At 67.8% G+C, this 23,003-nt stretch overlaps 2 protein-coding genes across 7 annotated transcripts in view; both read right to left on the bottom strand.

The window, feature by feature from the left end:
• Positions 1 to 1,439, bottom strand: part of OSBPL5 (oxysterol binding protein like 5) — a 46,329-nt gene extending 44,890 nt beyond the window's left edge. For 5 of the 6 annotated variants that reach the window (XM_036221011.1, XM_036221012.1, XM_016131187.2 and 2 more), the window contains exon 1: positions 550 to 641. The gene's annotated coding sequence lies outside the window, so the exon portion shown is untranslated. Of the gene's footprint in view, positions 1 to 549; positions 642 to 886 lie in introns of those variants that run through there. The other variant, XM_036221008.1, reaches the window with a different exon arrangement.
• A 16,652-nt stretch (positions 1,440 to 18,091) lies between these two features.
• MRGPRG (MAS related GPR family member G) lies at positions 18,092 to 20,155 on the bottom strand. The gene is made up of 2 exons (XM_036221618.1): positions 19,038 to 20,155; positions 18,092 to 18,482 (listed from the first exon to the last, which is right to left on the bottom strand). Exons 1-2 carry the CDS (start codon positions 20,153 to 20,155, stop codon positions 18,092 to 18,094), a joined length of 1,509 nt encoding a protein of 502 aa, XP_036077511.1.
• Between the last annotated feature and the right edge of the window lie 2,848 nt (positions 20,156 to 23,003).

Genomic DNA, 23,003 nt, shown 5'->3' with positions numbered 1-23,003 from the left:
CAGACAGCGCTGCCCTCGGAACCCGCCCGGAGCTGAGAAGCCAGACACGGATCCCAGCCCTGGTCCAGACGCAGCACCCCCCGTCTCCCCCCAATCCGTCCCTTCTGGCCCCCGGGGTGGGCTTGGCTCAGCCCGGGCCACGGCCGGCTATTCGAGGCCGACGTCCCAGCCACCTCCCTCCTGGTCCCCGCTCCTTCGAGCTGCACCAAGTGGGGAGCCCGGCTGCGCGCGCCGCTCCCACACCCCGGCCCCACCCGCCGGCGCCTGGGACGGTCCCCACGGCACCCCGGGGCTCCCGGCGCGACGAGCCGGGGCGGGGCTCCGCAACGCCGGCCACTGTCGGGGTCCGCGGGGCTGCGCCCCAGTCCCCGGGGACCGGGAGCTGCGCGCGGGGCTCCCCCTATCCCCGAGCCAGACCCAGTGAGCCGCTGGACGCTCCGGGCCCTTTCTGCCTCGGCCTCTGCGGACCCCGCCCCGGGCCCCTCCCGGGTCGCTCGCGGGTCCTTCCCGGCCCCCTTGCCGGTCCGTGCCCGCCCGCCGCGCTCCTACCGTGCGGCGAGCTCGGGGCGCTGGGCCGGGCGCTCGGGGGTCCGCGGGCGGCGCGGCCGGGCCGGGCTGCAGGAAATGCCAGGAGACCGAGCCCAGCGCGTAGCGGAGGGAGGAGGGAGGGAGCGGGCGGGCGCGAGGAGGAGGAGAGAGGCGGGAGGCGAGAGGAGGGAGCCCGGCACGGCGGCCGCCGCAAAACCCGGGCGGGATCTGCGCGCGCAGGAGCCGGCGCGCCGGGGACCCGGGTCCCTGCCGGCACCCGCGCGGCCCGCTCTGGGGCTCAGCACGCTGAGAAGGGCCTGCGGAGGCAGCCACAGGTCGGCCGGCTGGGGTCACTCACCTGAGAATGGGCAGGAGGCTGGGCGACGTGAGCTGTGGCCTCTGGGGTCAGCCGGTAGGGGTTCTTGCTTTTAGGGGTGCAGGAGGGTGCCATGGTCGCAGATGTGTGCCTGCTGTCAGCCCAGCCTTACCAGAGTGTGGGGTGCCCCCCACTTTTGGAGCCCAAGAAACCCTCACCGTTTCTCCCCCAGTCACAGAAGCCACCAGAAGACTAGAGATGCCGGAAAGCGGCCCTCGGTCCTCGACCTATGACCTGCGTGTGTCACGCCCCACACTTCCCGCAGCCCCTTGCCCTCAGGACACTCCCGCCGAAGCCCCTGGGCGGGCTCCCTCCTGTGTGTCCCTAGTCAGGAGCTTGTTAGACCCCAGAAGTGCTCATGGATAGAAAAGACACTTTGACTTGACTGAACGGCCCCGGACAGGAGCTGAGGTGGGCCCCGCGGTGGCCTGAGACTTTCTCAGCTTGGCCCCCGGAGCCTGAGGAGCTCAGGACTGGTGTTCAGACCCTCAGATCCACTGGGCCTTGCTCCGGCCCAGACCCAGGCGGCTGGTCCAGCCCGCTCCCAGAGGAGGAAGGAGGGCGAGGACCAGGGCGAGGGTCAGGGCAGGCCCTTTTCTGAACAAAACCTCACTGACCCTCAGCAGAGCCAGGCCCTTCCTGCCCGCACTGCAGGCCGGCAGGTGCTTCCCATGTCTCCATGGCCCCGCGGGGCCGAGAGCGCCTGGAGGGCAGCTGGGGTCAGGGGCTGCAGCCAGACCAGCGCTCAGGGCCTGGACACAACCTGGGATACCTGTCTTCCCGGGACCCCTCCGACCCTGGGGTTGGACCAAGTGCTGGTTCAAGGGGGGCAGTTGCAGGAGCCCCCCCCCCTCAGCTCTGTCCCCAAACGGCCCTTCGCCCCGGCGCTGGCATTCCACCCGCCCCCTGGGCCGGGTGCTGGGTCCCACCCAGGCACAAGAGGGGTTGAGGACGTGCGTTGCCTGCGCCGCGTGCACCCCCAGGACCAGCCTGGTCCCACCCGCGGCCACCTTGCCCGGCCTTTGGATGTGGAAGTGCCTGGACGAGATGCTCGGGGCCATGGCGGCTGCAGGAGGTCTAGGGGAGCGGCCCCTGCGCCTTCAGGAGAGGGTCTGCCCAGCTGGGGCCGACAGAGACGGCTAGGACTGCTCTTCGAGGCCGCAGGCAAAGCTGGGGTGCAGCTGCCAGGAGCCTCGTCACGTGCTGGGTCTGGGGCCAATCCACAGCGGGCCGAGGGGAAAACAGCTCTGTCTCCTGGGCCACCGTCTCAGGGGCTAACGGAGGGGAAGTTTGCAGTCACCAGTGATGCGTGATGGGGGCTGTTTGGGGCCAGCTCAGCTTTATAACGACACTGCTGAGGGCAGAGATCAAAGGGGCACCTGGCCCAGCATAGTGGGGGGACAGGAAAGACCCAGATGATAACAGAGGCCCGGGCTGGGAGGGTGGAGTCTGGATGAGGCTTGACACACCCGCTGGGGTGGGTCACCAGATGGCCTTCTGGGAAGCCAGGAATGTGCCACCTGCCAGGCCCCGCACTATGTGTCAGGTGTCCAGCGGCATGGCCGGCACTGGAGTTTTCCAGACCGCCCCCCTTCCTGCTTCTGGCCTAGTTCAGGAGCGGCAGCATGATTCAAGGGGCCTCGGCTCCCCCGCCCGTCACAGGGGGGTGGTGCGTTCTTGGCTAGTGGACACGTCCCTCCCGTCGTCCCGTGGCCATCGCCCTGTGTGAGTCTGTCTCAGACTGCCCTCTCCTTTCTGTTAGAAAGACAGTCATCGGATGTAGGGTCCACCAAGACCAAACGGAAAGCTGTCATCTGGACTCCCCTCACTCGCTCCCTCTGCTGGGACCTTACGCCCACGTGGGGTCACGTTCACAGGGCCAGTGATTGTCATGTCACCCTCCAAGTGCTCCTGGCCCAGGCGGGACGGCTCATCTCGGTGGGGGTGGGGCGAGCTGCTTCGAAACGCAGGTAAATGCTGACTCAGTAGATGAGCAGAGCTGCACAGCGTGGAAGTGAACTCGGCTCCCGGCACTGGCCGCATGGCCAGCGGGATCCGCGCCCCAGCCGCCTGGAGCCTCTCCCCGCTGCACCCCGCTCCCCACCACAGGCGGAGGCAGCAGATGCCTCCTGCTTGCTGCTGGCTCGTCCCCGGGACCCCACTGGCTTCACCAGAAGGGCCGCTGCTGGTCAGTCACCAGACGCACTCTGAGGACGGGCTCGTTATAGGGATCGGGGGCCACCAGCCTAGAACGAGAGCCACCAAATGCAGACTCCAAGGTCCCGCCTGTGGGGTCCCAGCGATCGCCGGAGGGGGGGGGCGGGGTGATTCCACGTGGTTTTTACGGGTCTTCAACCTAAGAACCATGGCTCCAGAGAGTAGCCAAGCCAGAGAGAGAAGGTTCTGGAAGGAAGGGCCACATGGAGGGGTGGCTCTGAGAGAGGAAGGTGAGTGGGGATTGCTGTTTGGGAACCGGCAGCTTCTAGAATGGAGCCCAGGGGAGTGAACGGGGCTAAGAATATTCAGGGAACAAGCAAACAGCGAAAGCACATCCTTCAATCTGGCGCCCGGCGGCGACCTCCACAGGGACACGCCTTTCCCAGCCCGAACGGCTTCCACTCCAGCTGGGGGCCTGGCCTCACCGCCTCCTAGAAGCCCTCCTAGATCCCCGCTTGGTCGCCTACCCCGGGCCCCCTCGGAGCCAAGAGCAGGTGGCCCCTCCCTCTGGGCAGACACTGGGAAGCGCCGTGAGTCGGAGAGGGTCCCTGTCCTTGGCTCTCGGGGCTGCTGCCTCCTTCTGCTCAGTCCTCCACACCTGTTGTGTAAACATGGATCTGGTCTCCGTGGGTGGGCTGGCACAAGCGCCCACCTGCACGGGGACCTGGGGGACTCGGTGTGTTTTGGCCGCAGCCTGCCAGCACCTGCCTCCCTCCTGGTCTCATCTCCTCACCGGGACCCAGTTCAGCCCTGCAGCTGGGGACGCGGCCGGTGGCGGCAGACGGTGTGGTGGGGTCGTGGCCGGCTTGTGGCTGGACCTGACCACTCCCCCTACCGGACTGTCTCGCGCTGTTTCTGCCCCATCCTTATTGCCAGACGGTTTTTCAAGTCAGGCCATTGGCTGCCTGGGCTCTGGCTGCCCCACCTCCTGGCATAAAGCCCCGCCCTCCCCTTACGGCCCCGCCCCTTCCGCAAGTGGGACCCAGACCCTGAGGTGCAAGGTACCCCCCAGGATGCCGGTACCATTGGTGGTAGGGGGGGGGGCTCCAGGCTCGGGAGTTTTACCAGCGCCCCAGGTGATGAGAGTCGAGCATCTTGGGGCAACCCCCGACCCCCAAACGAGACAGGCAGCCCCAGGGGACTCAGCTTGAGTTGAGGGTTTGCTGACTAGAGCTCGGCGACCCGGGGGACTGAGCCCTGGATGCTCAGGTTCTGGGTAAGCAGGTCTCCCCGCCTCCGAAGGGTCGCGGGATGGAAGGAGAAGACAGAAATGGCCGGCATCGGCCACCGTCCGCTCACCGAAGCGAGGCCGGTGGGTGCCGCCCTCCCCGATACGTGCACCAACGCCTCTCTATGTCATGAGAGGTCACTTGGTGCAAAGCACTGCGAGTGGCAGCCCCCCCCCCCAGCCCCCGGGGGATTTCGGCACCAGTGTCAAGGGGGGCAGATTTAAGGGAGGGGTCAGGGGGACCTGGCGAGGGTCTGTCACCCCAGAAAGTCACTGCCCTGGAATGTCCAGGGGCACACTGCCCAGAACACTGCTGAGAGGACGAGGGGAGTGGCCGCTGGAAGGGGGCACCCTCAGCCCGCCGCCCGCGCCGCCCTTCCCACTGGCCTGCTTGCTCTTTCCGGCTCTTCCTGGCCGAGGTCATCTTTAGGAAATCTCGCCCAGCTGCTTCCTGACCAATAGGAGGATGAAGGATCTGTTACCCTCACCCAAAGCTAGATGACCGCTTTCCTGGCTAGTGAGGCGGTGACCGAAAGTGGACCCTCCCACGGGACACCTCCACCGTAGGCCCGGCCTCTGGGGGCAGAGCCAGCCTCTTCGCAAGGCTTAGGTGGCGTCCATGTCTGTGAGGACCCCAGCTGATCTGCAGCTGCCCCCCCACCCCCGGTCTTCCCCCTGCTCTATAGGCCGGCCCAGGGCCAGGGCCCTCCAGAGACAGGGGTGTGGGCAATGCTTTGAGCAGAACCAGGGGGGACCCGTCTTGGCAGCCCTGCCGGGTACTCCCTGTCCAGGGGCGGCCGCACTGGCCTCTGACTCTAGCCGCCCTGCCAGGCACAGCTCAGGCCTTAGCTCTGTGCCCACGGCTGCTCCCGCCCAGCTGGGTCCCTGTGCTGGTGATGGGGCAAAAGCCTCCGGTGGCCCTTCCTGCAAACCCTTACCCCACAGTGACCCCTGCTGGTCAGAAAGGAAACTTCTGGGGAGAACCGAGGAAGCAGGGACAAATTCGTCCCATTCCCTGGGGCAGGAATGGCCAGGGTGGGACCTGCCTGGCGGGGTGGCGCCTGGGCGGCTTCCGGACATCTCCTGGCGTGGAACACAAAGGCTGTTCACCCACGTGCTCGGGGGCAGCACGTGTGAGGAGCCCCTCCCTCAGGCCTGGCGCCGAGGGCCTCCTCGCCTATGCGCTGGGGGCGGCTCTCGCCCACATGCTCAGTGAGGGGAGGGGGCCTCGGAGGAGCCCCCTGCACCTGGCGGAGAACCAGGGGGACAGGCAGGAGACGGGAGGGGACAGGCTGTGCCGGCCGCGTGGGGCGAGCGTATTTCAGGCAGCTGACAGGCCCCATCTGTGCCAGGAGGCCCGTGTGCCCCAGCTTTCTCCTTCACACACCTGACAAGGACGGGGAAGACAAGGCCTGTGGCTGCAGCGGCTGCGGGTGCCAGCGACGGGGCCCGGGCAGCAGGCTCTGAGGTCTGTGGCTGTGTCTCCCACTGTCCCAGGGTGTGGGGGCCGTGGGAGCTCAGCCCCAGGGTGGGGCTGCTGTCTGCTGGCTTTCCTCTGTCTTGGAGGGCCCCCCGGAGCCCCGATTGCTTGGCAGGTGGGCCGGCAGGTGGCTGTCCCAGGAGTGTTATGATGAGGCCGCCCCTAGCCAGGCCCTGTGGCAAGCGAAGCAGAGAGAGTCCCACTGTCCGGGCTGTCTTTCGTGGGGGGCAGACAAAACATGCAGACGGAAAGTCAGTGCGTCTGTAGACGGGCCAACCCCGCGAGGTCCCTCCACGGCCCCTCCCTGCCGGCCCCCACACTCCGGTGGCAGCAGGACCTGTGTCTTCCTTGAGGCCGAGCCATGGACCACTGGGATCCAGGCCCAGGAAGGGGGGTCTTTCCCACTCAGCTCTAGGGTCTCCGGGCGGAGCCTCACCTGGACAGCCACATGCTGAGCTGACGAGGACGTCCCCCCACAGCCCGGCCTCCAGCCCTGCTCGGCAGGGCCTCGCCCCATGCTGGCCTCCGGGGTCCCCGCACGCAGGTGGCCGCGGCTTTCCTGGGACCTACGCTCCCTCCCTGACGGGCCAGTTGGCCAGAGCCAGACTCCCGGGTTGGTGGCTGCAGCTCTGCTGCTTTCTAGCTGTTACTGACCCTGTGGCGTGGGCAGAATTCCAAGGTGACCGGTGACACCCTGTGTGGCATTGTCCCCTGAGCATCGGTTGAGCCAGTGAATGTGAGAGACATCGCTCTGGGAGGATGTCACGTGACATGGTCTCAGGAGGACATCATGTGATGTGGCCTTGGGGATCTTTAAAGATGTAACTGAGGCCCCGGCTGGTTGACTTTGGGTCACCCGAAGGGGCATTAGTGGTGCGTCTGACCGTAGCCCTAATGAGTATGGCGGCCGGAGACTCGAGGGTGCCAGCATTTGCAGGAGAGAGGCTCTCCATGGCCGGCGCGAAGACAGGTGGGGGACTCGGGGCGGACCCCTGCCGACGGTCGGCAGGACACAGGGACCTCGGTCCCGCCCACTACCTGAATGAACTTGGAGTCGAGCCCCCTAGAGTGTGCAGGGGGCATGCAGCATGGCCGCCACCCCGACTTCTGTCTGAGGCCTGAGCCGAGGCCCCGCTGGGCCTGCCTGGTCTGCCAGCCCACAGGACGTAACAGCCGGGGGTTGTTCTGCACGGCTAAAGTGTGTGACAATCTGCCTCTCTGAACGAGCCAATGGCACAACCGTCCCATGCCTCAGTTTCCCCAGGTGAAAACTGGGCTGTTGAGGGGCTAAGCGGGTAGGAGCAGGCGGCCCGAGGCAGCTGCACGCAGGACGCAGGAGGCAGGGGAGGCAGGGGAGGCAGGGGAGGCAGGTGAGGCAGGGGAGGCAGTGGAGGGCCGCCTCGGCCCTCGCAGCGGCGTCTGGCACTCAGTCACCATGTCTGCCAGGACCCTGGGCCGGGGCCACGCAGCCTGCTCTCACTCCTGCTGTTGGCGGCCGATCGGCTTTGAGTCTTTGTCCCCGGGGGCCATGGCAAGGGCTGTGGCCACCTGTGTCCAGAGGCTTCAACCCTCGTGTCCTCTGGCCCAGCCGGGGTTTGACACAGGGCGGTGCCTGGAATGTTTGGTGAAAGTATTTGTAGCTAGACAGACAGACGAGCCGCTGGCCAGACAAGGGGGTTAGGTCCCTCGTGGGGCCTGGCGTGGCCTGTCCTCGGAGCTTGGGGCAAGCCTGGCTGGAGGGCAGCACCAACCTAAGACGGCGAGCTAGCGAGGAGGGGGCTCCTCGCCTCGCTCAGGCCTGGAGAGGAAGCCGGCAGAGGGCGGGGGGCGGGGTGCCAGCTGGGGCGCCGGCCCCTGGGGCCGCGGTCTAGACGGCTGACGTGCATGTGACAAGGACAAATTACGGGCCAGCTGAGGACTGCCATCCAGAAAATGCTGGCTCCTGATGCAGCTGAGACGTGCCATTCGCCAGCTGAGAACGAAGGCCCAGAAGGTGACACATCCCGGGTCGCCCTGGCGCTGGGCGCCGAGCAGGCTTCTCTGGCCGGCATCCTTGGCCCTGCCCAGCCTCGCCCAAGGGGCTGTGAGGTGGAGGGCACAGACTAGTGCCAGTGTGTTTGGGGGTCCGGGAGGTAGGAGGTAGCAAGGGCCAGGGGAGGGGGAGGACACTCCCGGGACTGAGGGAAGGGACCAGGAACGTCACACGCAGGTCGTCCAGGCCCAGGGACCACGCAGGACCCAGGGGCTGAGGGAGCTTGGTGGGAAGGGGCGCGGGAGCCCGGCCGGGGGGCGATCCCCCCCTCATTCCCCACCCTGTAACCCTGCTCCCCACTGCGCACACCAGCCTAGCTGCACCCCTAAGTACCTAGCATGCGGCCATGGCTGCCCCTGGCTCCCCGATCCCCATCCACGCCCAGAGTCTCCTTTAGGAGAAAGTAGACCTCCGAGCAGAGGCTCAGCCCTGGCTCTGGGGAGCCCCTCCGGGCACAGGTGCACGTGGGGTGGGGGCACTGGGAGCAGCGGGAGGGACCTGACGGCCGTCCCTTCCCCGGCTGCCGGAGGACGGCCTGCGTGTCCCACGTCTGGCGTTTCCCTTGGCCCGGTCAGCAGTTCTCTCTCCCCGGCCAAGGCGAGGAGCTGGCCAGAGGCAGGTGGAGGAACTGGAGCCGGGTCCCTGAGGGGCGGCGGATGGGGTCCAGCCTCTGGGACAAGCAGAGGGCATTTCCTGGAAGGGTGCCAGCCCCGCCCGGGGCTCCTGCAGGGGCGCAGGGTGCAGGGCGCAGGGCGGAGCTGGTGTCCCCATGCCATGGGGCCTGGGAGCTTCTATGGGAAGGGCTGGGTGCCTGCCTGCTGTCCTTGGGGCTGGGGTCCTACCTGCCGCTGAGAGGCTCAGACCCAGGGCTGGCCCCTGCAGGCTTGGGGGCACCCCGTGGGGACAGCCACCTGGGGGCAGAGCCCAGACAGACGCAGGAGCCCCGGGGCCATCTGCACAGCTGTTTGCAGAGTACTGGACTGTGTTCTGCAGGGCCACATGTCCCCAAGCCCGGGGACATTTTCCTGCTGGCCTGTGGGCACTGCACCTTGCACCCACGAGCCTTTAGAAGCTACCGACATATTCATGCCTTAAATCTGTGGCTCTCAACAATGAGAAGAAAATGCAACATCAAAACCAATGAGCGTTCCATTAAGTGCCCGGTGACAACAGCCAGCGCGCCTACCGCGCCTTGTCCCCGCAGGCCGGCCACGCCACCCGGGTGCTGGGCTAACTCCCAGCAGACCGAGGCAGGCACGGCCGCCAGCCACCATGCCATTCCGCAGACAGGAGAGCGAGGCAGAGGCAGAGTGAGGGGGCGGCGTGTGCCCAGGACACGCCCCTGGGGGGGGCCAGCGCTTAGCGAGTGGGGGGGGCGGGGAGGGCGGGGGGCGGGGAGGGCAGGACGCGCCTCCCCACCCCCACCTCCGGCACGGGCGCCTCTGGTCGCCGGGCCATCCAACTGCTTGTGGACAGACACCTCGGAGCTCCAGCCCAGCCGCACCACGCTGCGGGTCCCGGGCTGGCCTGGCCGCGAGGCCCCGCGAGCCCCGCCCTCGCCCGCGTTCTCAAGCAGCTCACCGCATTAACACCGCAGGGGAGAGGCCAGCGGCCCTGACCCCCCAGGCCCCTGGTGAGCACAGCTGCCCCAGCTGTGGGGGGCGCGCATCCCGGGAAGAGGCGGTCTGTCTCTGAAAAGTGAGGAGCTCACCGGAGTTCTGAGTTCCCGCACCCACCCCTCCCCACGCCTGCCTGAGGCCCACAGCTCCCCGACACAGACCAGTGGCCTGGGGGCGGGTAGGGGCTGCGGGCTGGGGCTGGGTCCCGCTGACCTGCCCTGACCTGTGCCCCGTGGGGACCCCAGAGCTGGGTTAGGGCGCCGCCCTCCTTTCTCCAGCCTTCGATCCGAAGCTGATGCCCGCCCCCCACAATACCAGGACCCCTGGACCCCAGACCAAGGTCAGCTCCCCAGAGATCTGCTTGCGGCCTCCCCTCGGGGCATCTAGTCCTGGCCCTGTGTCGGCTTCCAGGGCTGGGAAGCGGAACCCGCCTTCTGCCCCCAGGACCCCGCGTCTGCACCCCAAGGCCCGGCCAAGCTCTCATCACCGCCCAGGGCGTCTCTCACTCTGCCCTTCATCCCGCCAGTGCTGTGAGGCCGGAAATTTACCAATACCTCTTCTCAAGTAGTTATTTTACTTTATATTATTTTTTAAAGAAATGGTTGTGGGCGGGAGAATGCGGACGCCCAGGCGCGGCCGTGGGCGAGGAGGGGCTTCGGCGGGGCAGGGGCTGCCCCGTGCCCGCGAGCTCCCTCCGCCAGGCCTCCCTGCCCCAGGCGGGCACGGCGGGTGCCCTCAAGGTGGCGCCGGCCCGACCGCCCTGGTGGGGGACCCGGCGCGGAGCTGAGGGCGCAGCGAGCTCGGCCCCCGGGGCGCCGCCAGCGCTGTCCTGGGACCTGCCGCCCGCTGCGCCCCGCGGCGTTGCTGGGAGCGCAGCGGGCCCAGCGGGCGGCGTCTCGCGCGTGTGCCGGCGCCCAGGGGACTCGGAGGAAGTCGGCAGAAAACCCGTGCGCGGCTGCACCCCCCGCCCCCCGCGGCTCCCGGCGTCCCGCGTCCTGCAGCGCGGCCCTCCCCCCGCCAGCGGAGCGACCCCGCGGCCGTGGCACTCACCGCGCAGCGGGCCGTGAGGGCGCGGGGCGGGCGGCGCGCTCCTGCCGGCTGCACCTGCAGGCTCCGGTGTCTGCTCCGCTCTGCGGCTGCCCCAGGTGGGCGGTGACGCTGCGCTGACCGCCCGGCGACGCCGCGGACCCAGCCCCCAGCCGGGGCTCTTCCCGGAGGGGACCCTGCAGCGCCAGAGCTGGCCGAGGTTTGGGTGGTGTGGGGCGGGGCCAAGGGCAGGTGTCACCGGCGCAACTGCGCTATGCGAGGCTGGGACACTGCGGGGCACGCCTGCTCCCTGGGGCTGTGGACGCCCAGGTCCCAGCTGGAGTCGCAACTGGCCCCCCACGCGTGCGCTTCTCTGGAGCCTGCGGCTGTCCCCTCCAGCCCAGAGGCGCCACCAGCAGGACCAGCTCGCAGCCCCTGCCCCACGGTCCCCTCCCATGCAGGCGCCTCCTGCTCACACTCAGCCCCGCTGCAGGCCCCGGCTGCAGGATCCAGGGCGGCTGGGCTCAGCGGGGTCTCTGGTGGCCCTGCCCATTCTTGTAACCATGACACTGACCACTCCTTTGCCCAAACTTACAGATGGAGGCCGGAAACCTTGGATTTCTGTGGCCTGGGCCTTGTCCACTCACCTTCTGCCTCCCCTGCTCCGCCTTTCCGTACCTCAGTCGAAGGGACCTGTGGGGGAGGGGCAGTGACCTCTGAGGAGGGAAGTGACAAGGTCACTGCTGGGAGCAAGAGCTCCGTCAACACGACTAGCCTAGCCGACTGGCCGTCCCTCCTCTTGTTTGACCCGGGCGATGGCTGCCGGGCCGGCAGGCTCCCATTCCACAGACGTGGACTTGGAGTTTCTGGACGTCTCCTTGACTTGTCCCGGGTCTGCTCAGGAGGAGGCACCCCACCCACATCCCACCAGCCTCAGGGGAGGGGCAGGTGCTTCATCCTTTCTGGAGAACCACGGCCTCTGCAGAGAGCGCCAGGGTTTGGCAGGGGCCGCCTCCTGCTGCGTGCGGCTCGGGAAATTTTTATTTTCCAGGGAATTTGGGAGTTTCAGCCAAGAGTCTTCAGATGTCTCTCCCTCCTGCCCCCTTCCTTCCTCTTTCCCCTCTCTTCGCCCTCCTCTCCCATTCCCTCCCGGCCTCCTCTTTTCTAATCAGCCTCAACCGAGCACCGAGCAGGCCTGTGCCCAGTACAGGGAGCGCCAAGTTAGAAACACAGCTCATGACCCCATGCTCTCCTCACCTGGCCTTGCCAACAGGTGAGTATACCTGCTGAGGAGGCCGGTGCCGGGGTAGGATGTAGAGACTGCTGAGGTCAAATCCCCGGAACCTGGGGACCTGTCCAGTGGGGGAGGCTGCACGTGTGCACGGGCCCCGGAGGGAGCCGAGGCACGTGGAGGCGGGCGTGGGGCAGGCCATGGGTGGGCTGAGGCGCGGAGGGTGGGAGAGGCCTGAGGCGGCGCTTCCTCTTGCCTTTCTTCTTCCTTGCTCGCAGTTAGGGGTGCCTCGAGTAGGAGAAATGAAGATGATGAAGATGGCGGTAAATCGGTTTATCCCGCATCGCCCCCAAAGCGCGATGCTCACGGTGGAAGTTTAGGCCCATGAGGGGCAAGGGAGGCAACCCTGTCCTCAGATCCCCTCTGGGAAGGCTCCTCTGAGGGGTCAGCAGATGCTAAGCAGCCTCCTAATGAGGCGCTAATGGGGAGGAGACTGCCAGGTGGCTGCTGGGACGTCCCCGTCTGTCTGCTCTGGCTCCCCAGGCCTCTCTGGCCAGACAGGGCCTGGCTCCCCACAGGAAGCCGCCAAATGTCCTTAATCATGGCTCTGGGGCTGCCTCCTCTCCTCCTGCAGGCCTGCTCCGCCCAGCTGTCAGCTCTGCCACAGGCCACCTGCTGGTGCCCTTGCCTGCTGGAGGGCCCACAAGCTCGCCTGGGGGAGTCAGGGCTCCCCAGGTCCAGGGGGCCACACCATGGAGCCTGTTCATCAGAGCCCCCGGGGGCCCGGGGCTCCTTCTCGCCCTTTCCAGCTGCGAACGGACAGAAAATACATCAACACGAGGCAGTGCTCATACAGAAGCCCCCAGCTGACATCACATTTAATGGCGAAATGTTGACCTTCGCCCCTAAGACCGAGATGGAGGCAAGGGTTTCCCTATCTACCACGTGACCATGATTCGGGCGGCGTCAGCCAGGAAAAGGAAGTAACGGGCGTGAAGACCAGACAGGAAGCAGTAAAACTCAATCTGCGAACGGCAGGATCGTGTGCATAGGAAATCTAAGCCGTCTTTGAAAGATGATGAGAACTAATCAGGGGACTTAGCAAGTTGGCAGGATAGCCCTTCGGCCATGTAAAAAATCCAAGGTTGATGTGGAAACCAATAAACTATCAACAAACGACCAGAAAATAGAATTTAACGATTATTTTATACAGCATCAAGACGCCTCAAATACCCAGGAATATATGTTTAAAAACATGCACGAGACATCGACACTAACACCCACAAATGCAGCTGGCAGAAACCGAAGGCCGAAATCAAGGGGCGGGGGCGGATCGGCCACATTCTCTGGCTGGACAACTCCGTCATGTTAAGACATTGGTTCCCCGTGAACGTCTACGAACATTTGAGAAGATTCAGTGCCATCCCAGTCAAACTGTCAGGAGGCTCTTGAAGAAAAGGTGTCAGGCTGATTCCAAAATGTACACGGTAATGCTAATCTTGAAGAAGAAATACAAAATCGTTGGACTTAAGCCACTCGAGGTCACGACTTCCTGTGACGGATGCTAAGGGAGGCAGATGGCGGTGTTGGCACGAGGGACCGACAGACTGGGCTAACGGCACGTGGTCCAGAGACAGAGCGGCCACCGCAGTCAGCGGACTTACAGTCCAGGCGCCCGTGGAGTTCGATGGGACGAGGAAAGACTTTTCGACAAACGCCACTAAAACGACGAGACACCCATGTGGGAAAAACGAAACAGGCCCGCGCGTCAGGCCTTTCCCGCGCCCTCCTCTGAGGCAGCCCTTCCCCCTCACCCTGCACTACCTTTGTGTAGCTCAGCACAGACACCTCCTCCTGGAAGCCTCCTCTGCTTTCTCACCCTGGGGCGACCAGATGTTTGTCATTCACCAGCGAGTAAAAAAGGCGCTGATGGCACCAAGGCCACAGTCGTCGCCGGGGTTGTCAAGGGCCAATCGGGACAGGTGGCGCCTCCCTCAGCCTCTGCACAGCTCGCACGCCCTCCATGCCGCCGTTGACCCGTGTGCATGTGCCGCCCCTTCTCCAGACGCCGGGCTCCTTGGGGACAGGGCCACCGCGGTGCGGCCACACCTCGCGCTCCCGTCCAGGGCCCCACACGGAGTGGTCACTGATGTTTGTCGACCGGCCTGGGGATCTGGCCTCTGCTCTCTGCAGCGAGCAGCCGGCCCCTCCCCTACCTGACACCCCGCTCAGGCTGCAGGTGAGCGGTCAGGGCTCGGCCGGCCGGGAAGGTTCCAGAACCCGGGACCAGCCGGGTCCGATCTCGGTGAGCAGCACTCCGTTTCGGCCATTGGACCGCACGGTTCGTGCCGTCACCCGCCCGCCTGGCCATCCGCTCCACGAGCGCTGGCCAAGCCCCCCCCCCGATGGAGCTGCTGCCCCCACGAGTGGACACTAGCAAGTGACAAATGAGAACGCAGGAAGCGAAGCCCGCGGTGGGGACGGAGGCGGTCACCCAGGGCGGGTGTGAGCCAGGGGAGCCGAGAACATGGCGCCCGCTGCTGGAGTCACAGCACAGACAGACGCGGGGACAGGCCCCGGTGGCCGGGCGGGAGGTGCTGGGAGCGGGGTCGCCGGCGGGCAGTGCCGCGGTCAGGGCAGGCGGGGGGCCGCCCAGCAGTGGGGACCGGCCCTGGCCCTCAGCCCTGTCCGCCCCGTGAGGCCTGGCCGCCCTGCCTGGCTTCCTCCCAGGGTCCAACAACGAGATGCCGCTCCGCCTCCCATGGAGGACCCGGCAAGGAGCCGTCAGGGGACTCACTGGAGGCCACTTGGCTAGGGAGGTGGCTAGGAGAGCCCAGGCCTGTGGCCTTCCCTGTCCTTCTAGCCGGCCACGTGCTTCTCCGGGAGCGGGGATCCTCAGCAGCTCGTCCGGGCTCAGGTGGGTGTCCTCACACCTCAGCTGTGGTTCCGAGGCCAGAGGCCCCGGCTCCCCATCTGTCTAGAGAGGCCTGTCTGTCACGCGGCCCAGGCACTGTCACCTGCCTGCCCGCCCGTCCCAGCCAGCACACAAAAACGGATGGCTCCTGTTTCCTGGGGCCGAGGGTGGAACCGATCCTAGGGTACCCCAACTCCGACGGTCTCCCGAGCCCACTTCCAGGCCACACCACTCCTCGGGGTCCGGCATGGAGCGTCACAAGAATGGAAGGTCCCCCTGCCCCCCTTCCCACCTGCGGGCCGTGGGTTCTTCACCCACCGTTCCCGAGTCTGTGGGGACCGTGCTGCCCACTGCAGGGACCGCCCTGTCTGTGCTAAGGGCACCGTGTGGGGAGACCGGGCAGCGGACTCGGCCTGGGCAGAATCACGTCCGCCCTGGGGAGTGCACGAGGGGTGTCTCTGGTTGTGTGGGGAGGTGACAAGCGTCCCCACAAGGAGCCACCACCCGTTACTTTTCTATTGGAATAAAACATTGGCTTTAAAAGGCGATTCTCCCGTGGTTGTGAAATGCCGAGTCGCAGCAGGCTGCACATAGCACGTGCAGAATGTCTCCATCTGGGTGAAAATCAGCCTTTTTACAGCCTCTGTTAAAAAAACGATTAAACGTGGCTGGAGGGGTGGTTCCTCACGGGAGTCGGCCGCTGGATCCAGGGGGCCGGGGCAGCTTCTCCCCACAACGCTCCCTGCAGGGCTGGAGAGTCCTCGCTGGCCATGAATGACTTTATTTTTAAATCACCAGAAAACACATGAAATGATCTGTACTTTGAAAGCTAAGCAGCCTGGCGTCAGTGACACGTACATCTCCATAAGGGGAACCTCGGGGCTGAGGCGGGCAGCACCCTCTGCCGGCCGGGGTGGGGGGCGAGGGGCGAGCGGGGGCAGGAGCGCCCTGCGGGCCGCACGCTGCCCTGGATGCTTGGTCGCTTGGTCGGGTCGGCGGAGGGCGTGCGGTGGCGAGGACTGAGCCAAGCGCCTCCGTTCTGTGGCTTTCGGAGGACTCTGGTGGGAAATGGGCACCACCTGGTGGCCAGTGCGGGGACTGCTGGGAAAGCCCAGTGGTCGGTGGCGGGGGTGAAGACGGGGAGGCAGTCCCCGCACTGGCCACCAGGCGGCGCCACCTGGTAGCCAGTGGAGGACTGCGGGGAAGGCCCAGGGGGCGGGGGCGGGAGTGAGCGTGGGGCAGCGGCGCCACCTGGTGGCCAGTGCGGGGACTGCTGGGAAGGCCCAGTGGGCGGTGGCGGGGGAAGCGGCGCCACCTGGTGGCCTGTGTGGGGACTGCGGGGAAGGCCCAGGGGGCGGTGACGTGGGTGAGGATGGGGATGTAGTCCCTGTCCTGGGCATCAGGTGGCGCCACCTGGTGGCCAGCGCGGGGACTGCTGGGAAGGCACAGGGGGCGGTGGTGGGGATGAGGATGGGGAAGCGGCGCCACCTGGTGGCCAGAGCGGGGACTGCTGGGAAGGCCTAGGGGGCGGTGGCGGGGGAAGCGGCGCCACCTGGTGGCCTGTGTGGGGACTGCGGGGAAGGCCCAGGGGGCGGTGACGTGGGTGAGGATGGGGATGTAGTCCCTGTCCTGGGCATCAGGTGGCGCCACCTGGTGGCCAGCGCGGGGACTGCTGGGAAGGCCCAGGGGGTGGTGGTGGGGGTGAGCATCGAGGAAGCGGCGCCACCCGGTGGCCAGTGCGAGGACTGCGGGGAAGGCCCAGGGGGCAGTGGTAGGGGTGAGGATGGGGAAGCGGCGCCACCTGGTGGCCAGTGTGGGGACTGCTGGGAAGGCCCAGGGGGCGGTGGCGGGAGTGAGCGTGGGGAAGCGGCGCCACCTGGTGGCCAGAGCGGGGACTGCTGGGAAGGCCTAGGGGCCGCTGGCCGGGGTGAGCGTGGGGAAGCGGCGCCACCTGGTGGCCAGTGCGGGGACTGCTGGGAAGGCCCAGGGGGCGGTGGTAGGGGTGAGAATGAGGAAGCGGCGCCACCTGGTGGCCAGTGTGGGCACTGCTGGGAAGGCCCAGTGGGCGGTGGCGGGGGAAGCGGCGCCACCTGGTGGCCAGTGCGGGGACTGTGGGGAAGGCTCAGGGGGAGGTGGCGGGAGTGAGGAAGGGGAAGCAGTCCCCGCACTGGCCATCAGGTGGCGCCACCTGGTAGCCAATGTGGGGACTGCTGGGAAGGCCTAGGGGGCACTGGCCGGGGTGAGCGCGGGGCAGCGGCGCCACCTGGTGGCCAGCGCGGGGACTGCTGGGAATGCCCAGGGGGCGGTGGCGGTGGTGAGCGCGTGGCAGCGGCGCCACCTGGCGGCCAGTACGGGGACTGCTGGGAAGGCCCAGGGGGCGGTGGTAGGGGTGAGCGCGGGGAACCAGCGCCACCTGGGGCCAGTGCGGGGACTGCTGGGAAGGCCCAGTGGGCGGTGGCGGGGGTGAGGATGGGGATGCAGTCCCCTTCCTGGGCATCAGGTGGCGCCACCTGGTGGCCAGAGCGGGGACTGCTGGGAAGGCCCAGGCGGCGGTGGCGGGACGGTGAGGGTGGCAAAGCGGCTCCCCCTGGTGGCCAGTGTGGGGCACCGCTGGGAAGGCCCAGGGGGCGGTGGCGGGAGTGAGCGTGGGGCAGCGGCGCCACCTGGTGGCCAGTGCGGGGACTGCGGGGAAGGCCCAGTGGGCGGTGACGTGGGTGAGGATGGGGATGCAGTCCCTGTCCTGGGCATCAGGTGGCGCCACCTGGTGGCCAGCGCGGGGACTGCTGGGAAGGCCCAGGGGGTGGTGGTGGGGATGAGGATGGGGAAGCGGCGCCACCTGGTGGCCAGAGCGGAGACTGCTGGGAAGGCCTAGGGGGCGGTGGTGGGGATGAGGATGGGGAAGCGGCGCCACCTGGTGGCCAGAGCGGGGACTGCTAGGAAGGTCCAGTGGGCGGTGGCGGGGGTGATGGTGGGGCAGCGGCGCCACCTGGGGGCCAGTGCGGGGACTGTGGGGAAGGCTCGGGGGGGAGGTGGCGGGAGTGAGGAAGGGGAAGCAGTCCCCGCACTGGCCATTCGGTGGCGACACCTGGTAGCCAATGTGGGGACTGCTGGGAAGGCCTAGGGGGCGCTGGCCGGGGTGAGCGTCGGGGACCGGCGCTACCTGGTGGTCAGTGCGAGGAGTGCTGGGAAGGCCCTGGGGGCGGTGACGTGGGTGAGGATGGGGAAGCGGCGCCACCTGGTGGCCAGTGCGGGCACTGCGGGGAATGCCCAGGGGGCGGTGGCGCAGGTGAGCCTGAGGAAGCAGCGCCACATGGTGGCCAGTGTGGGCACTGCTAGGAAGGCCCAGGGGGCGGTGGCGGGGGTGAGGATGGGGATGCAGTCCCCTTCCTGGGCATCAGGTTGCGCCACCTGGTGGCCAGCGCGGGGACTGCTGGGAAGGCCTAGGGGGCGGAGGCGGGGGTGAGCGCGGGGCAGCGGCGCCACCTGGTGGCCAGTGTGGGGACTGCTGGGAAGGCCCAGGGGGCGGTGTTGGCGGTGAGGATGGGGAAGCGGCGCCACCTGGTGGTCAGTGCAGGGACTGCTGGGAAGGCCCAGGCGGCGGTGGGCGGGGCGGTGAGGGTGGCGAAGCGGCTCCCCCTAGTGGCCAGTTTGGGGGCTGCTGGGAAGGCCCAGGGGGCGGTGGCAGGTGTGAGGAAGGGGAAGCAGTCCCCGCACTGGCCATCAGGTGGCGCCACCTGGTGGTCAGTGTGGGCACTGCTGGGAAGGCCCAGGGGGCGGTGGCTCAGGTTAGCGTTGGGAAGCGGCGCCACCTGGTGGCCAGTGCAGGGACTGCTGGGAATGCCCAGTGGGTGGTGGTAGGGGTGAGGATGGGGATGCAGTCCCCTTCCTGGGCGTCAGGTTGCGCCACCTGGTGGCCAGAGCGGGGACTGCTGGGAAGGCCTAGGGGCCGCTGGCCGGGGTGAGCGTGGGGAAGCGGCGCCACCTGGTGGCCAGTGCGGGGACTGCTGGGAAGCCCCTGGGGGCGGTGGCGTTAGCGGAGGTGGGGGTGGGGTGGGGGTGGGGGTGTTGGGTTAGTAGTAGGGAATTCACGATGACTTCATGGAAGATTGACAGCAGGGCCTTCGTGTTTGTGCGAGGACAGCCCCCCACGTGGTGTTCGGCGGGTACCCCTCTCCCACGCTTGCTCTCAGCTTTCCCTCGTGTGAGCTGGTGGCAGTGGGGGAATGAGGTGGGAGAGATGGGGACAAGGGCTCTGGCTGCGGGGTGCCCACCCTCGCCCCTGTCCTGGAGGCTTCCTCATGCCTCCCTTGTCTCCCACGGGCTCCCCGTGGGGGTCAGGATGAGCCCCTCGGGTCCTATGGCAAGTGACCTAGGGTGGGGTGGGGCCTGGCGAGGGGCGGGCGGTGGGCCCCCATGGGCAGGGACGGCCCCCCGGCCCGCAGCTGCGCCGCGTCCCCCAGGGCCCTCTGCAGAACCACCTGCAGCGGCTCACGCCTGCCGGGCCGGCGGCCGGCCGCGAAGTAGATGAGCGGCTTGGCGCTGGCGTGGACGCAGGCCAGGAGCGTGGCCAGCGGCGGGAACGCGGGCAGCAGCAGGTCGAGGAGGGGCCGCAGGCTCCAGTAGAGGACGAGGGGCAGGCCGCAGAAGCAGAGCAGGAGCACGGAGCCCAGGACGGCGCCGTAGAACCTGGGGCGCGGCCGCGGGGAGCAGCAGGCCACCCACACGAAGAGCGCCAGCCCAGCGCCACAGGCCACGCAGGCCAGGGACAGCAGCCACGCGACGCTGGCCGCGTGGGCCCGCAGGCAGGCCAGCGGGCGCGGAGCGGCGCGCAGCAGGCCGCAGGCGCGGGCGGGCAGCAGCACGGCCGGCGGCGTCAGCGCCCACAGCAGCCCGCAGACGACGGCCGACGTGCGGCCCGGCCGGCAGCTCCGGTAGCAGGCGGGGCAGACCTCGGACAGGCAGCGCTCCAGGCTGAAGGCCGCCAGCAGCCAGAGCCCCGCGGCGAACCCGACGAAGGGGACGACGAAGTGGAGGGCGTCCCAGGAGCCCAGGGCGGCCTGCGCGGCGGAGAAGGCCACGTGGCAGCTGAGGAACAGGAAGTCGGCGGCGGCCAGGTGCAGCACGTAGACGGCGAAGGGCCCCTTCCGGATGCGGAGGCCCAGGTGCCACAGGACGAGCCCGTTCCCCAGCAGCCCGCCGAGGCTGACGGCCAGCCCGAGGTGGAAAGCCGCGCTGGAGAGCATGCCGCCGCCGGGCGCTGCAGGAGGGACTCCGGGCTCTGGGAGGAAGCGACAGGCATCGCTGCGGTCATTCACCGCCGCGGGGAGGGGCGGGGGCGGGGGGTAGGGGCGTCGCCCCAGTTTGCAGGGGGTCCTCCCCGGTGTAGCCGGCAGGCATGGTTCCAGCTTGGGGCCACGCTTCTGGTGACTTCCTAGCTGAGCTCTGGCCTGGCCGGCCTCTTTGTAAGGGGAGGGTTCCCCAAGACGCCTGACGCACGGTGACATTGACCGGTGGCCCGGGGCGTAGACGCTGCCCCAGCTGCACGGCCAGGCTAAGTGCAGCGAAGACCGCGGGGCCCCCACGCACGCTGAGCCACGGAGGTCGGCGAGGGGCCGCACAGCTGTGCGCAGGCGAGGGGGACCCACGTGCGGACCTGCTCCCTCCTCCCTCAGGGACCCTGCGTGGCCCCCCCCCCCCCGAACCCTGGAGGGTCAGGACTGACTCCTGCTAAGCACCCTAAGCCCGCGGGTCCGCTGGGCGGTGGCCAGCCATGGCCGTGGGAGGGGGGAGGAGGAGCAAGGTCCTGCTGTGGGCAGTGGGCAGCAGGGGGTGAGGGTGGGGTGGGTGGCTGTGGCAGCAGAGGGTCCCGGAGCAGGCTGGCCTTTCCTGTGCCCCCTCCCCCACCCAGGACCCATACGGTCCTGTCCTCAGCTGGGGAGATGCAGCTGGGGCCCCCCCCACCCCCGCAGGACCTGGAGCTGAGGGGAGGGCAGGGGGCGGGGAGGGGCGGAGCAAGACAGGCAGAGGAAGATCCCTCTGAGCTCCTCCCCACCTACCTGGGCCCCGCCTCCTGTAGCGGCTCCAAGCTCCACCCCCGCGCTCCCCCCCCCCCCCGACCCCGCCTCACAGGCACCCCAATTATCTCTGTGGTTGCCTAATGCGGCCCATCCTTCGCCCCCCCCCACCAGCCAGGCTGGCCTCTGGTGTCATGGGGGCCGGGGGTGCGGGCTGCACTGACCCTCCCTGTCTGGCGCTCCACCCCCCAATGGCCAGGGAGGGAGCTGAGCAGAGGGGCTGTCCGGGCTCTCGCTCAGACTTAAGGGGCGGTGGGAGGTCTGTGGGGGGCGGGGCTGTGCTCGGGGAGGAGGAGGGGGAGGAGCGGGCGGTGGGACACTCAGAAAGGGCCCACCTGTCCCGTCACTTGAAGGGGGACCTGGATCCAGGGTTTGAAAACTGCCCCTCGGTCTGCATCCCCCCGCATGCCCCGTCCCCGTCCCCGTACCTCGATGTCCCTCCCGGTGGAAGCCAGACGTCCTCAGGGGGTGTCCGGAGGTGGGCCTGGGGGAGCGGATGGGGCGGATGAGGGCCTCCGAACCTCCTCACCTGCTGGAACCTCCTCACCTGCTGACGGATGGCTGGGCGTCTCTCTCAGACCTGCTCAGCTGCGCTCAGTGCTGCTCCTGGCGGGTGGGGGGTGGGGGGCAGTTCCCAGGAAGTGGGAGGGGTGTCCCGGCCACAGCAGTGAGCTCAGCGAAGTCCTGTGGCCGGCCCTCCCCGGCCCATCCCCCGGGACTGCAGCCTTGGGTGGCAAGTGCCCCCCACTTGCTGCGTGGATGGGAGGGAGCGGCAGACGGGGTCCCGCCTGCCCGGGGGCCCCATGTCCTGGTGGTGCCACTGCGGTGCCAGCTGCACCCCCCCCCCCCGTCCCTCGGCGTGCGGTGCGGGTGCGTGCGAGGCAGGGGTGGGGCCCGTGGGCCACGGCCTGACCCTTTCCTGCTGCGTGGCCTTGAGAGAGGCACCTGACTCCCCTGCGCCTCAGTTTCCCCCTCTCCTTCGACTGACCACTTGTGGACAGCCCGGTGCCTGGCTCGGGGCTGGACCTGATGATGGGTCATCGGTGGGTGCCGCTGTGGGTGGTCTGAGGGGTCGAGGCCCCTCCCCACCCCCACCGCCTGCTTCACGCTTGGGGGCCCAGGGTCCACGCAGTCTTTGGAGTTAAAATACTTTTGCAAGTTCTGTTCCTCAGAACCACGCGCCCTGAGGTGTTCCCGACGAGGCGCCCCTTTTGGGGGTGCTGTCCTGGCGTCCTGGGGACCCCAGGGCTCGTCTGCGCCACTAGGGAGGAGCCGTGCCCTGAGGATGCTGCAGTCCTCATGTCTCGGTGGATTTGGCTTCAGGTCGTTTCGCACAGCGACCCCCGTGGACGAGTGGCCCTCAGCGCAGCCCGAGGGGCCGGGCCAAGGCCCCGTACACGGTCGCTTTAGAGTGGGGACACGGGGTGGTTGCGAGTCCTCCAGGCCCCAGGCTGGTTCCCCCTGCAGCTGCCTTGGGGCCTCCGCTCGGTGTCCTCGGGGGCGGCCCCCCCCCATTTCAGGGGTCACCCAGCCTGCCCCGCCCTCCCCCCCATGCACCCGCCCCGTGCCCCCTGCAGCCCCCGCCTGTGCCCTGCCATCGGCAGGCCTTGCACACCCAACGCTCTCCTCGTACCTTCGAGAGAGGTGTCCCCACCCGGGGTGTCAGCTAGACCTGCAGCAGCGAAACCTGTGTGATGCTCCTCGTGGGCTGATGAAGACCCCGAAAGCCACGTCCCCGTGAGTGTGGCATTCCTAAGAGGAAGGGCCTTTGCGGAAGGCAGTAAGGGCTCTGAGATGAGATCATCCTGAATTCCCCGGGGACTCTAACTGCCATGGCAGGGGTTCTGGTATGAGAAAGGAGAGGAGAGGCTCCCCAAGGGGTCCTGCGACCATGGAGGCGGTGGCTGGAGGGGTGTGGCCACATCCCCAGGGGCACCTGGAGTCCTGGGACCTGGAGGAGGCAGGAAGCATCGCCCTCCCCCCTCCGCCAGAGCCTCCAGAGGAAGCCCGCCCTGCGACCCCTCCCCTCCTGCCTCTGCCCTCCAGAAGCAGGCGAGGGTGAATGTCTGTGTCCTAAGCCACCTGGCTGTGGTCCTTGTCACGGCCACTCAGGGCACAGGTACTGTGGCGTTGTACGTGGGCACCGTGGCATCACACGTGGGCACCGTGGCATCGCACGTGGGCATGTTCCCAGGGCCGTCCATGGAGCGTCTCACGTGCCCTGAGCCGGCCACCTGCTCGTCTTGGCTTGCCGACGGGGGAACCGAGGCACAGGAAG

Source organism: Rousettus aegyptiacus, unplaced genomic scaffold (genome assembly GCF_014176215.1).
Source record: "Rousettus aegyptiacus isolate mRouAeg1 unplaced genomic scaffold, mRouAeg1.p scaffold_m13_p_5, whole genome shotgun sequence".
Taxonomy (NCBI): Eukaryota; Metazoa; Chordata; class Mammalia; order Chiroptera; family Pteropodidae; genus Rousettus; species Rousettus aegyptiacus.
This window is presented reverse-complemented; position numbering and strand designations above follow the sequence as displayed.